General features: G+C 52.8%; 1 protein-coding gene across 2 annotated transcripts in view; it reads right to left on the bottom strand.

Moving 5' to 3' along the window:
* The window catches only part of ZNF536 (zinc finger protein 536), a 370,703-nt gene that overhangs the window by 226,651 nt on the left and 133,160 nt on the right, over window positions 1-10,892 (bottom strand). The window contains exons 1-2 of one of the 2 annotated variants that reach the window (XM_004595001.3): window positions 8,625-8,806; window positions 776-2,995 (exon numbers count right to left, since the gene is read on the bottom strand). In XM_004595001.3, the coding sequence (XP_004595058.3) occupies window positions 776-2,995; window positions 8,625-8,697 (2,293 nt within the window). In that variant the 5' untranslated portion in view covers window positions 8,698-8,806. Of the gene's footprint in view, window positions 1-775; window positions 2,996-8,624; window positions 8,807-10,892 lie in introns of those variants that run through there. The other variant, XM_058674846.1, reaches the window with a different exon arrangement.

The raw sequence follows: 10,892 nt of genomic DNA, 5'->3' as shown, positions 1-10,892 counted from the left end.
CTTTATAAAGGGCGAGAGATATAACTTTCAATTTACTATCCATTAGTAAGGGACTTTGGAAATACGGATGAAGGCAACCTCTTACCTGCTGTTTGGGAGTGATTTTAATTTAGTAACCATGGGTGTTTGTGTGTGTGTGTGTGTGTGTGTGTGTGTGTGTGTGTAGTGGGTAGTGTGTCTTCAGATGGGACCAGGAAGCCTCACTAGTTCACAGACAATCTGGACGACAGATCTTCCGTTCTGCTGTTTTAGACCCCTAACGCCGTAACGCCTGTGTTCTACAGCAGCACAGTTGAAGACAGGCAGTCAGGCATCTGTGTTGTAAACCTCTGTCTCCAGGTGCCACCCACCAGGTGGGTAAAGCCAGGTGGTGGTCTGGGGCAGAGAGACCTAGTAGGAGAAGCTGAGGGGGTGGGGGAGACCATGCAGGGCAGAGGTCTGCATGCCACAGTGGACAGGGTCAGGTTGTAGCTGGGGCTGGACAGCAACCAGGGAGGGACAAGTGTCCTCATTGCTGTTCAACATGGTGCCACCTGACCATCCCCAGCCTGCGGGAGGAGGAGCCGCAGCGTCTCCTATCAGCCAGTGTGCCAGGGCAGACCAGAGAGGGGAAGCAGGCCTGTGATGGCTCCACACTCAGCTCACCCCGCCCACCACCTGCCTCCCAGCCACACTGACCTCAGAACCCAGGGGCACTGCGGGTGCCTGCAGAACCTGCAAGCCCTGGGCCGAGCCCTTCTGCCAGCCGCTTGGCCTGCCCTCGCAGCCTACCTACCTGAGGAAGAAGGCGAGGAGGGGTGGGGGCTGTCCTCCTGGGCACTGCCGGTCTGCGAGAGGCCGCCTCCCAGCCCACTCTCCTCGGTGACGTTGGAGGAGCCCGGTGTGGTAGAACGGCTCACAGACTGGGATTCCTGGTCGCTCCCGGAGCCTCGCCGCTCCTCCAGGCCCGCGTGCAGCCCGTCCTCATCGCCCTTGCGGTCTCGCTTGTGGACACGGGAGTGCACGACCACCTGGTGGTAGGTGCGGAAGACGCGGCCGCAGTCGGGACATTCGGTGGGCTTCTCCTTCATGTTCCCGGGCCCCTGGAGGTTGTAGTCGAGCGCCTGGCTGAGCCCCTGGGACAGAAACTCCCGGCCGCCTTCCAAAGGGTCAAGCTTACTCGGCAAGTCCCTGGGATTGCCCACTTTAGCGCCGTGCACCAGCTCGGCAGGCATTTTCTGCTTGGAGCCGTCAGCCGTCACCAACAGGTACTCCCGCTTCTCCTTATCAAACAGGACGCCGGCGTTGGCCAAGCCATCTTCATGGTTGCGCTGCAGCTGATGCTCCTTCGACAAGAAGCCGTGCTCCATGGCCATGCCCCTGGCCATGAGCTGCCATGCCTGGTAGCTGTTCACCGGGTCCATTTCGGCAGCCTTGGCAGCTGCCTGCAGCCGCTCGATGCAGCTGGATTTCAGGGGCGGCACGAGGTTGAGGCAGCCCAAGAGCGAGTGCTTGTCGCCACCCACGCCGCCACCGCCACCGCCCTCGGGGAGGGCGTGGGCCACACTGGACACGGGCGACAGCAGCTTCCCCAACACCTCCTTGTCCTTCATGGCTAGCTCCCCTTTGCCATACAGCTGGCCGACCTCGCTCAGACCCGTCTTGTCCGGCGCCAGGAAACCGCCCTGCAAACAGGACAGGTACCTCGAGTACAGATTGGCATGGGCCTCCTGGGACATGCTGCCCATGGGCACGGGCACCTCGGGCTCACTGGGCGACTTGTTCTTCACCGCCAGCTTGTTGAGGTGCACCTTCATGTGGTTCTTCAGGAACCAGGGCTCCTTGAAGCGCCGGCCACAGATCTGGCAACAGTGCTCAAAGGAGTCCTTGTGCTTGCGCATGTGGCCCTTCAGGAACCACGCCTGGCTGAACACCTGACCGCACACCTCGCAGCGGAACTCGTTGGCTGACTGCTCGCCGCCACCACCGTTGGGGCCCTGACCCTGGGCCGACTCGGCCGTGATGTGCGCCTTCTCCACGTGGCTGATGAGCTCCTCCTCCTGCGAGGCAGCGAAGTCGCACAGCGTGCACTTGTAGGGCTTGTGCAGGATGCGGATGTGCCTGTCCAGCTCCTCCCGCTTCTTGAACTTGCCCTTGCAGAAGGTGCAGCGAAATCCGGCCGCAGGCACCAACGCGTCCTCCTGCACGCTGGCCGCCTTAGGGGAGGGCACCGGGTGGGCTGCGTCCGGCACGCTGTGTGCAGAGGCGGCGGCAGCGGCGGCTGGCAGCGCCAGGTTGCAGGTGGCCAGTGGGGCCTGCGTGGGCGCGTGTGGCAGCGGCTTGAGGTCCGGCCGCGGCTGCAGCAGGCTACCCTTGAGCTGTTTGTCCCGCAGGATGGCCCGCTCCTCCAGCTCGTGCAGCAGGCGGTTCTCCTCGCGCACCCGCCCGCGGCCCTTGCCCAGGTTGCCCAGCTTGTGGGTCCGCAGGTGAATCTTGAGGTTGCCCTTCTGCGCTGCACGGTGGTCACAATAGGGGCACTTGAAGGGCTTCTCGCCCGTATGCGTGCGCATGTGCAGCGAGAGGATGCTGTTGAAGCGGAAGCGCTTGCCGCACAGCGGGCACGGGTACTTGCGGTTCTTGCGCGCATCATCCTCAATGTCGCTCATCTGCGACATGATGCCCAGGTTCTGCCCGTTGAGGAACTGTTGCAGGTCCACCCGCCCGTTGAGGCTGGTGTCCACGTCCCGGCCCAGCTGGTTGGCCAGCAGCGCCATCTGACTGCCCATGGGCTGGCTGCCCAGGGGTACATGTGCTTTCTCCTCTAGGGGTGCTGGGGCCTTCTCCTCGGTGCCGGGCCGCGCGTGCAGCTCGGGGAAGGCATGGCTGAGCTGCGAGGTGATCTGGTGCAGTTTCTGACTCATGGCATACTGGCCGTTGAGGACCGAGCTGCTCAGGTGGGGCTCAGCTTCCGGTGCCGCGGAGGGCACGCCAAGGCACAGGCTCGCTTCTTCCATCCCTGGAAGACAAGAGGAAGAGTTGAGTTGAGTGCGCGGGAACCGCGGCGCCAATGACTCCACAGTTTATCTGCTGGTGCCGAGTTCTGTGCCTCATCTACGTGCTCCAGAATGATGGTCAAAAACAATAATAAAAATGAATTATTAAATGCCAATTATGCAACATGGCATCGCTCCTCCACTTGGTTGTGGCGATGGAACGTCTTCCCTATATCTTCTATTTACAGACTGCAATTATTCATTCCACATTTAAATTATTAATGTTTTACCACTTTTGACACCTCATAACACATCAAGGGTCTGCATGTTCTGCCTTGCCTCCCTCCCCTCCCACCCCGCGGTGGCACCTGTGCCTGCTGCTGCTGCTGTCCAAAGTTTGTCTGAGAGCAGAAAGGACTCACCACAAGCCCAGAGTCCCTTGGAACTTTTGTTTTAGTGTTCTAAGAGTCCGTATGTTCTCCAGTTTGAGACGAAAGAGATCGTTCTATGATTTGCCCAATAGACACATACACACCAATGCCATGATATTTACTGGTACATAATAAAACAAGATAATGTTTTGGGAAAAAAAGAAAGTAAAGGACAGGCTTTAGAACAATAAAAGGGATTTTGCTTTAGTCAACAAAAAGTGCAGTAATATCTCATTAAGCTGATTAGTATGCTGCTTAGAAACAGTACTAGGTGCTGTAACACATGATTATAATCATAAAAATCGTTCAGTGTTTGCAAGGAAGCATTAACGAGGTATATTAAATTTTAAGGAGACTGCGAGTAGCAGCTTTGCAAACCTCAGAGATTAAGATTTAACCCTTCTGCTACGAAACACTGTTACTTTGTCATTTCGTAACTGTACCCACCACCAGGAGGATAAGCTCTCTGGGAGCTAGCTGCTTGTTGACACTGCCCCACTTCGGGACCAGGCAACGACTCACAACCTACCTACACGCTCCCTCTCCTGCACTTGGCACGGAATCCGGGGCAGGGACTTTGATTGGGCTTAAAGAGATCTTTCATAGAATGAGATAAAAACCAATTAAAATCCAGGTCTGATGCCATAGGAAGTCTCCAACAAGTTGGAGTGTTTTTAATAACTTTCCCACTATACAGTAATGAGTACAAATTGTACCTGCAGTCTGTGGTTTGCAGAAAATTAGAACTCAAAGCTGTTTGTTCAACACCAGCCCTCAAAGCTGGCGTGTGTAATTGTCTTTAATAGTCCTCTTTGCCCCCCCTTCTCAGCCTGTGGAGGACAGTCACGGCCAGACTGCTCAGGTGGCGCAGAGGTAAGGGCTGCTGCGCAGACCCCCTCAGAAAGGCACCGACCCCAGCCTGAGTTTTTCTCTTCCTAGCTGTGCCTGCCACCTGAAGGAGCCCGTGTCCAGTGCCTGCCTCGGGGAAGGTTTTGTATCTCTCTCCTCTTTGCATCCCAAAGTTTGGAAGTGTCATCCAAGTGGTTCAGAGTCAGTGCTTGACCCCAACCAGGACTTATTCCCGAGCCAAGAGATCTCTCAGGATGCGCAACCTAACTTTGGAGCATGTGCATACAACTGTAAGGGGGTCTGTCACCTGCTGTGTCTCCCACCAGACAGACTGTGCGTGGCATGCAGGGTTTGCAACAAGAAACCTGACTTCCTTGGCCAGACACCAGACACGGGGAACTGTAGAGAACCTTGCAAAGGTGGGAAACAAAAAGATTCACATTTATTTCTAGGAGTGAGAGGGCGCATGGCCCTGGCACAGGGTCAGCTGAGTCCATGAATGGCGACAGACAGTGACACCACACACACGAGAGAGAGAGAGAGAGAGAGAGAGAGACTCATACTTTCCTTCTAACGCCTGGCTGAAGTCTACACTCAAATATTTCTAAAGATCCATTTTGCAGATTGATCAGAAAAGAGCTGATTTCCCATACAAGTTCTTACATTCATTCAACAAACTTGCCTGATGCCTACCACATGGACCAGCTCCTATCCTAATTCCTGAAGACGCCAATGCAGCCCCAGGACTTCTGCCACTCACTGTCTAGCATGGAAGAGCAGGCTCAGAGTGTGGAGGTTGCCGGGGGGGCCCCAGACAGGTAGCAGCAGCTCCCAGCACCCCATGTGGAATCCCTTCTCCATCCTCTGGTCCCACAGAGCTGCAAATTCCTCTCCCGAGAAAATGTGTATCACGACCCTGAATTCCACTCAATAGCTCTGTGGAAGTTGGGAAAGACCAAAGCCAACAGCGCTGGCCAGTGTCCAAGGGTGGCCCAGTTGGCCAGCTCTGAAGACACGACTCCAGGAAGACAGGCTATTTTTGGGTTGCTGCTGCTGCTGGACTGATGCCGATTCAACAGGAGGCAGAGGAGGTGGGGTATGCAGTGTAGTGAGGGAGTGAAAGTCAGGTTGGATGAGGGGTATCAAGTGAAAGACCTCCCCCCATAACACACACACACACACACACACTACTCAACTCATCAAATAATGAACACTGGAGTTTTCAAGCTCTGTTTAGGCATGAAATTGTTTCAGCCTGATCCAAAACTATTCAGTTTTTAGGTTCAACAAAGCTTCTTAAGCCTCTTTAAGAAACTAGCCTTTAGATGCCATTGCCAACGCCTCTGTTAAGGAAAGATAGAATGTTCTAGAATGTGTCGCCCCAGCTCTCTGCACTAGAAAAGTGTTGCTCTTGCCCCTTCCATGGTGGTACTTCTTTTCCTTGAGGGCAGAGAGTGTGTCCGCCTGTTCAGGGTAAAGCCCTGGGGCCTGTGACAGAACTAGCACCGGGTGGGTTCAGGATCTTCTGACTGAAGGTATCCATGAACAGACCGCACAAGAGAAGTAAGCCCCGAAGAGAAGTAAGCCTTACAACAGACCCATGCTCACCTCTGCTTCTGCGCCAAGTTCAAGAGTATGTAGACTCAGACTCTGTCAGGCCTTGAAGGGACCCTGACTGCCACCCAGATGGGACACCCAGCCCTTGCCCTGGACAAGCTGACCCTACACCAGCCTATGATGACTCACCCAAGTTTGGCCCATTCCTAAATGGACATCAGGAAACAGACAGCACCTAGCCCGGGAGAGTCCCTGGGGTTACCGAAGTTAGTCAAATGCTCCTAAGATCATGGACTTGGGCCCTCAACTGATCTTGGGAGAAATTTAAACCATCCTTACTGGGCAGCAGGGCCTTGTCACACGGTCATCTCAGAATCCTCCCTGCTTCTGGCTGCTTCTGCCAGCAGGTGCCGTGGAAGCTGCTACAAGGAGTCAGTCATGACCGAGGCCTGCTGTTCGACCCAGAGCAAGAAAGGGGAGTGTGAGTTCTTGGAAAGAGTATGGGGTAATTGGTGTGCTGTCCCCGGGCCAAGCAGCCGAGGCAGGACGAGCTGGCCCTAGGCCCAGCCTGGGACTCACAAAACCTGGGTCGGCCCCAATTTCTCCAGCCTTGACACTTCACCCGTCCACAATTCATTTACCCCTGACCTCAGCCATTCAGTAAATGTTTGGCAGAGTCCTTCCGTGTGTACCTGCCCCCAAGGGCTTGTGGGTCCAAGGGGCCAGTGCCAGCAAGACCACAAATAACAGGGAAGTGATGAAAAGGCTTCTGCAATGTTCACTCCAGAATGTGAGGAGGGAGAAACCACAGCAGCTACAGCGTACAGAGGTCTGTGTGTGTATGCATGTCTGTGCATGAGTGTATGTGTGTGCGTGTGTGGACACGCAGGTGCCTTGTGGGTGTGTATGCATGTGTGTGTGTGTGTGTGAGTACCATCAAGTGTGTCTTGTGGGAGAAGTGAGGGTTCCCCAGCATGCGACACTCTACAAATGTACACCCAGTTGGTCATTTCTCTTGTCATGAAAGAACTGGGTACAACTGTGAAAGTTGGAGATGTTGGAGCAGGTACAGTCATTGGATGGACAGGGTCCTTGTTCCTGTACCCTCCCCTGATGTGTCCTAAAAAACAGGGAGGAAGTGCACACACACCGAGCAACACGGCACCCCAGGGACTGCTCTGCCACACCTGCTCGGAACGCCCTTCACTCCACAGCCCTGTTTCTGAACAGGGCACACTTGGGCTCAAGGGCTGGGGGGGAGAGGGGGAAAGGAAGTAGCATAGTAAGATATCTGGGGCCAGTAGACGGCAGACCAGGATCCTGGGGACCCTCTGGGTAGCCTTGTGTCAACAGTGACTCCTCTCACCCTCTGGACTGGGTAGCAAGAACCTCGGTACCGTTAAGCATAAGTAAGTGCAGCCCTGAGTGATGGGAAGAGCTCGCCCCTGGCCTTCTGGGCACGGCCCCTCAGCCCTGAGCATGCGAGGGAGAGGAGCAGTAATCCTTGATTGACGGAGGACCGGAAGCAGGTCATTTACCTACCGCCCTGTAGAGGCTGGGCAGACAGAGGCCAGCATCAAGGGCTGTGTGTCTGAGGCATCCTCCATCCAACACGGAGACACCACAGCATGTGACCCCATTTGTGACGCTTCCGGAGTGCCAGGCTGGCCTGCTATGCAGAGGTCAGTTCTGATGATGAGTCAGGCTCCAGGCTGTGCCACTGTAGCATTCCTCACCCGGGTATGGAAAGGCGAGCCAGGGCCCCATCTCTGAAGGCAGGTAGGGGCCCCTGGTGCAGGCACCCAGGTCCTAGACATCCCTTCCCAAGCTTTGCAGTTTCCCATCCTGTGACACTGGCAGTCTCGGCAGGTGCAACCCACCCCTGGGGATACAGATTTATCAGAACCCATTCTGTTTCATCACCCCCACCACAGCAGGTACAGCGAGCCATTCAGAGGCTTTTGACGGTGCTAATAGTTATTTTGATTTTGCATTTCTGTCTTCAAGACTATTTCCTGTGATATCAATGACAAAAGTTTTCACTTAACTCTTCCAATAGAGACCCTAATTGTATCTTGCACTCAGAATGAAATTTAAAACTATCGGGACACCAGAAATGCCAGCTGCTATGAGTCTAAATAAATTTTACACAAAAACACAGTTCCATTTTGCTAGCGCAGGGGAAAAAAAGCAAAGACTTATGAATAGTCCAAAAAATATAGATCTTGCCAGTAAGTTGCATGAAAGAATTTTATCCTTATACCATAAAAAAGAATAGTGTGGAAATAAAATGACTTTCAAAAAAACCATTTCAACTGGATTTTTAAAAATCGAATATTGTTGTCTAGCCAAGCACAACTAAATACCGCCCCTCCCCTTCTTTTTTTTTAAATCAACGTGGGTAAAAGTGCTGCCTAGCAAATCTTGCAGGAACCCCACTCCTCCCAATCGCCGGCAAGGTTTGGAACTTGGGTTCATGGCAAGGGGAGGCTGCAGGCAACATTGCGGACTTGACTCCAGATGGGCTCATCACACACAGCTCTGTCCAGTGACCCTCCATCCCTTCCTGTAGCCCACCTTGCCGTCTGAGACACTTGGAGGAAACTGCAATTAAGAAAACTTCACCTCAAACACAAGGGCTCCTTATTAAAGACTATTTTCCCAATTGTTGCAGCCAAAGCTGTTTAACTCAGGTTGTTTTAAGCATAATACACTCCTGTTCAGAAATACAGAACACCCGACTATGGAACCTTTTCAGGGTCATTAAACAGCTGTAAACATTATTACAAAAATAAACCAGAGATTTCATGCTTACATTTTGGCCTAGAGCTTGCTATGCTGAGCAAGTACATTTTTTTTTCATCTCTTACAATCAACGCTGGTGACATTTGGGCATCCAAACAAATTACATCACCGACATTAGCGAGGTGGGCAGGATCCTGAGTGGTTTATTTGCCAGATGATTAACAGATAAACAGGAGGGCAACGCGGGTGACCTGTTCTGTGTTGACTGATGGGTAGACAATGCTGTGAGACAGGGCCAGAAATGGTTAAATCCTTGCTGAATTCATTAATGAAAATGTGATATCCCAATCAGGCTTTGGGCTCTGACAAACTGGGTAACCAGGACGGTCGAGTTGGAGAGCTGTGGTCAAACCTCCCCTTGGGGAGGGAACACTGGCCAACGCCAAGGCTTTCACTGCCTCAAACACTGAACCTGACTTAGCCGGGCCGGCCCAGCACAGAGACCCAAAGTCCCAGGCAGGTTCTATATGGGTGCGATATGAGCCTTAGGGCTTGAAAGAGCAATGAAAGGTATCCCCTTCTTGGACAGTTTGAATGATTTCAAAAATGTCCAGGGTAAAAGAGTTGCCTCTATCACATTGGCTTTTGGAGTCTGGGTTGGAACTGTAGCCAGAACCGAAGACAGGGAAGCCTGATGCCAGAGCTCAGGCAAGATGAGCTTAAGGATGTGTCAGCTTTGGATGGCCACGCCATGTGCATTCTTTTATGGGTTGGCATTGACCATCAGTTGTCAGTTGCTCCATTTACAAGGTGCAAGGATGGAAGGAAGCCACAGCCCTGGGCAGGCTCAGGAAGCAGAAATACACAGTGCATTCCAGAGAGTAGGCATCTTCCATGGCCAACACGGCAGACACTGGCAGCTCTAGCTACATGCCAAGTCAGCCACTCACAGATTAGCAGACCAGGGAGCCACACAAAGATTCATTTTTAGATTCTTCTGCTGTCTTATAGGTCTGACAGTCATGTCCACTAACAGGGATTACTGCCCACATGGACTGGAGTGATGGGGGAAAAAAGAGCCCCTAAAAGGCCCATTTAATGTGAATTCAGTTGGCTGCTTTTCTATTGGTATCTGTCTAATCTTGGGTACTACCACAGCTCTCAGTTCCCCTCTCTCTAAAATGGGTTGCCATTAACTGTATTATTTCACAGGACTCTAAATGTGAACAGAATGGTGGGAGGAAAATGTGGCATTTGCACAGTAGAAGGCTCTACCTGGGCTGTAACCTTGTTCAGGCTCATTACATGGTCTAGATAGCTTTTTGGCTCCAGAAACCATCTGAAGTGGGAGTGCAGTAACTGCCCGGAGGTGGAAGACAAAACCAAGGCACACAACACACAGGTATTAAAAGTACTTCCAGGGCAGGCTTCTCATCCAATAGTTAAGCTGCCATAACCCAGATGGGAGGTTCAATTCCAGGCTTCAGCTTCTGCCTCCTGCCAATGCAGCCATGAGATGGGGCAGTGATGGCTCAGGTGGTCAGATACCTACCACCCACGTAGAAGACATGGATGGAACACCTGGCTCCTGGCTCCTGGCTTCTGGCTCCTGGCTCCTGGCTCCTGGATCCTGACTCCTGGCTCCAGTCAATGTTGGTGTTTAAGAGATGAACCAATGGACAGGAGTTCTATCTCTCCCAAATAAAGCAAACAATTTTTAAAGATTTATTGATCAATTTGAAAGCCATAGTTTTAGGGAGAGAGAGTGAGAAAGAGATTTCCTATCCACTGACTTACTTCCCAGATGGCCAAAACAGATGGGACTGAGCCAGACTTCAGCCAGGAACGTCTTCCAGGTTTCCCAGTTAGGTGACAGGGGCCCAAGCACTTTTGCTACTTTTCTTCGGCCGTGAGCGGGGAGTTGCATTGGAAGCAGAGCTGCCAGAACTGAAGCCAATGCCATGGGACACAGGCATTGCAGGAGGTTTTGCCTACAACCTCTCAAGACTGACCCCTAAAACAATCGTTTTCTAAAAAGCACCTCAAGGCTCATCTCACTGGTGCATCTGTAAAGCAGGATTCATATTATTCAACAACATGTTTTAATGCCTCTAGCTGACAAGAAATGAGCAGATCTGAAGATCTACAAGCAAGACCTTGCCTTTGAAAATTGACTCAGGGAGAGGAAGACAAATGGGCCCGTGGAGATGACAGGCTGAGGTCAGAGGCTGAGATGGAGAAGCCCAGAGCATGCTGGGAGGCTGGGCCGTTGGGTGGGTGTGCAGGAGTGATAAGCAAGACAGAGGGTGCAACAGGCCCGGCCTTCCTTGGCTCAGAC

Source organism: Ochotona princeps, chromosome 16, assembly GCF_030435755.1.
Source record: "Ochotona princeps isolate mOchPri1 chromosome 16, mOchPri1.hap1, whole genome shotgun sequence".
Classification (NCBI taxonomy): Eukaryota; Metazoa; Chordata; class Mammalia; order Lagomorpha; family Ochotonidae; genus Ochotona; species Ochotona princeps.
Note: the sequence above shows the minus strand (reverse complement) of the source record. Positions and strands in the feature narration are given on the sequence as shown.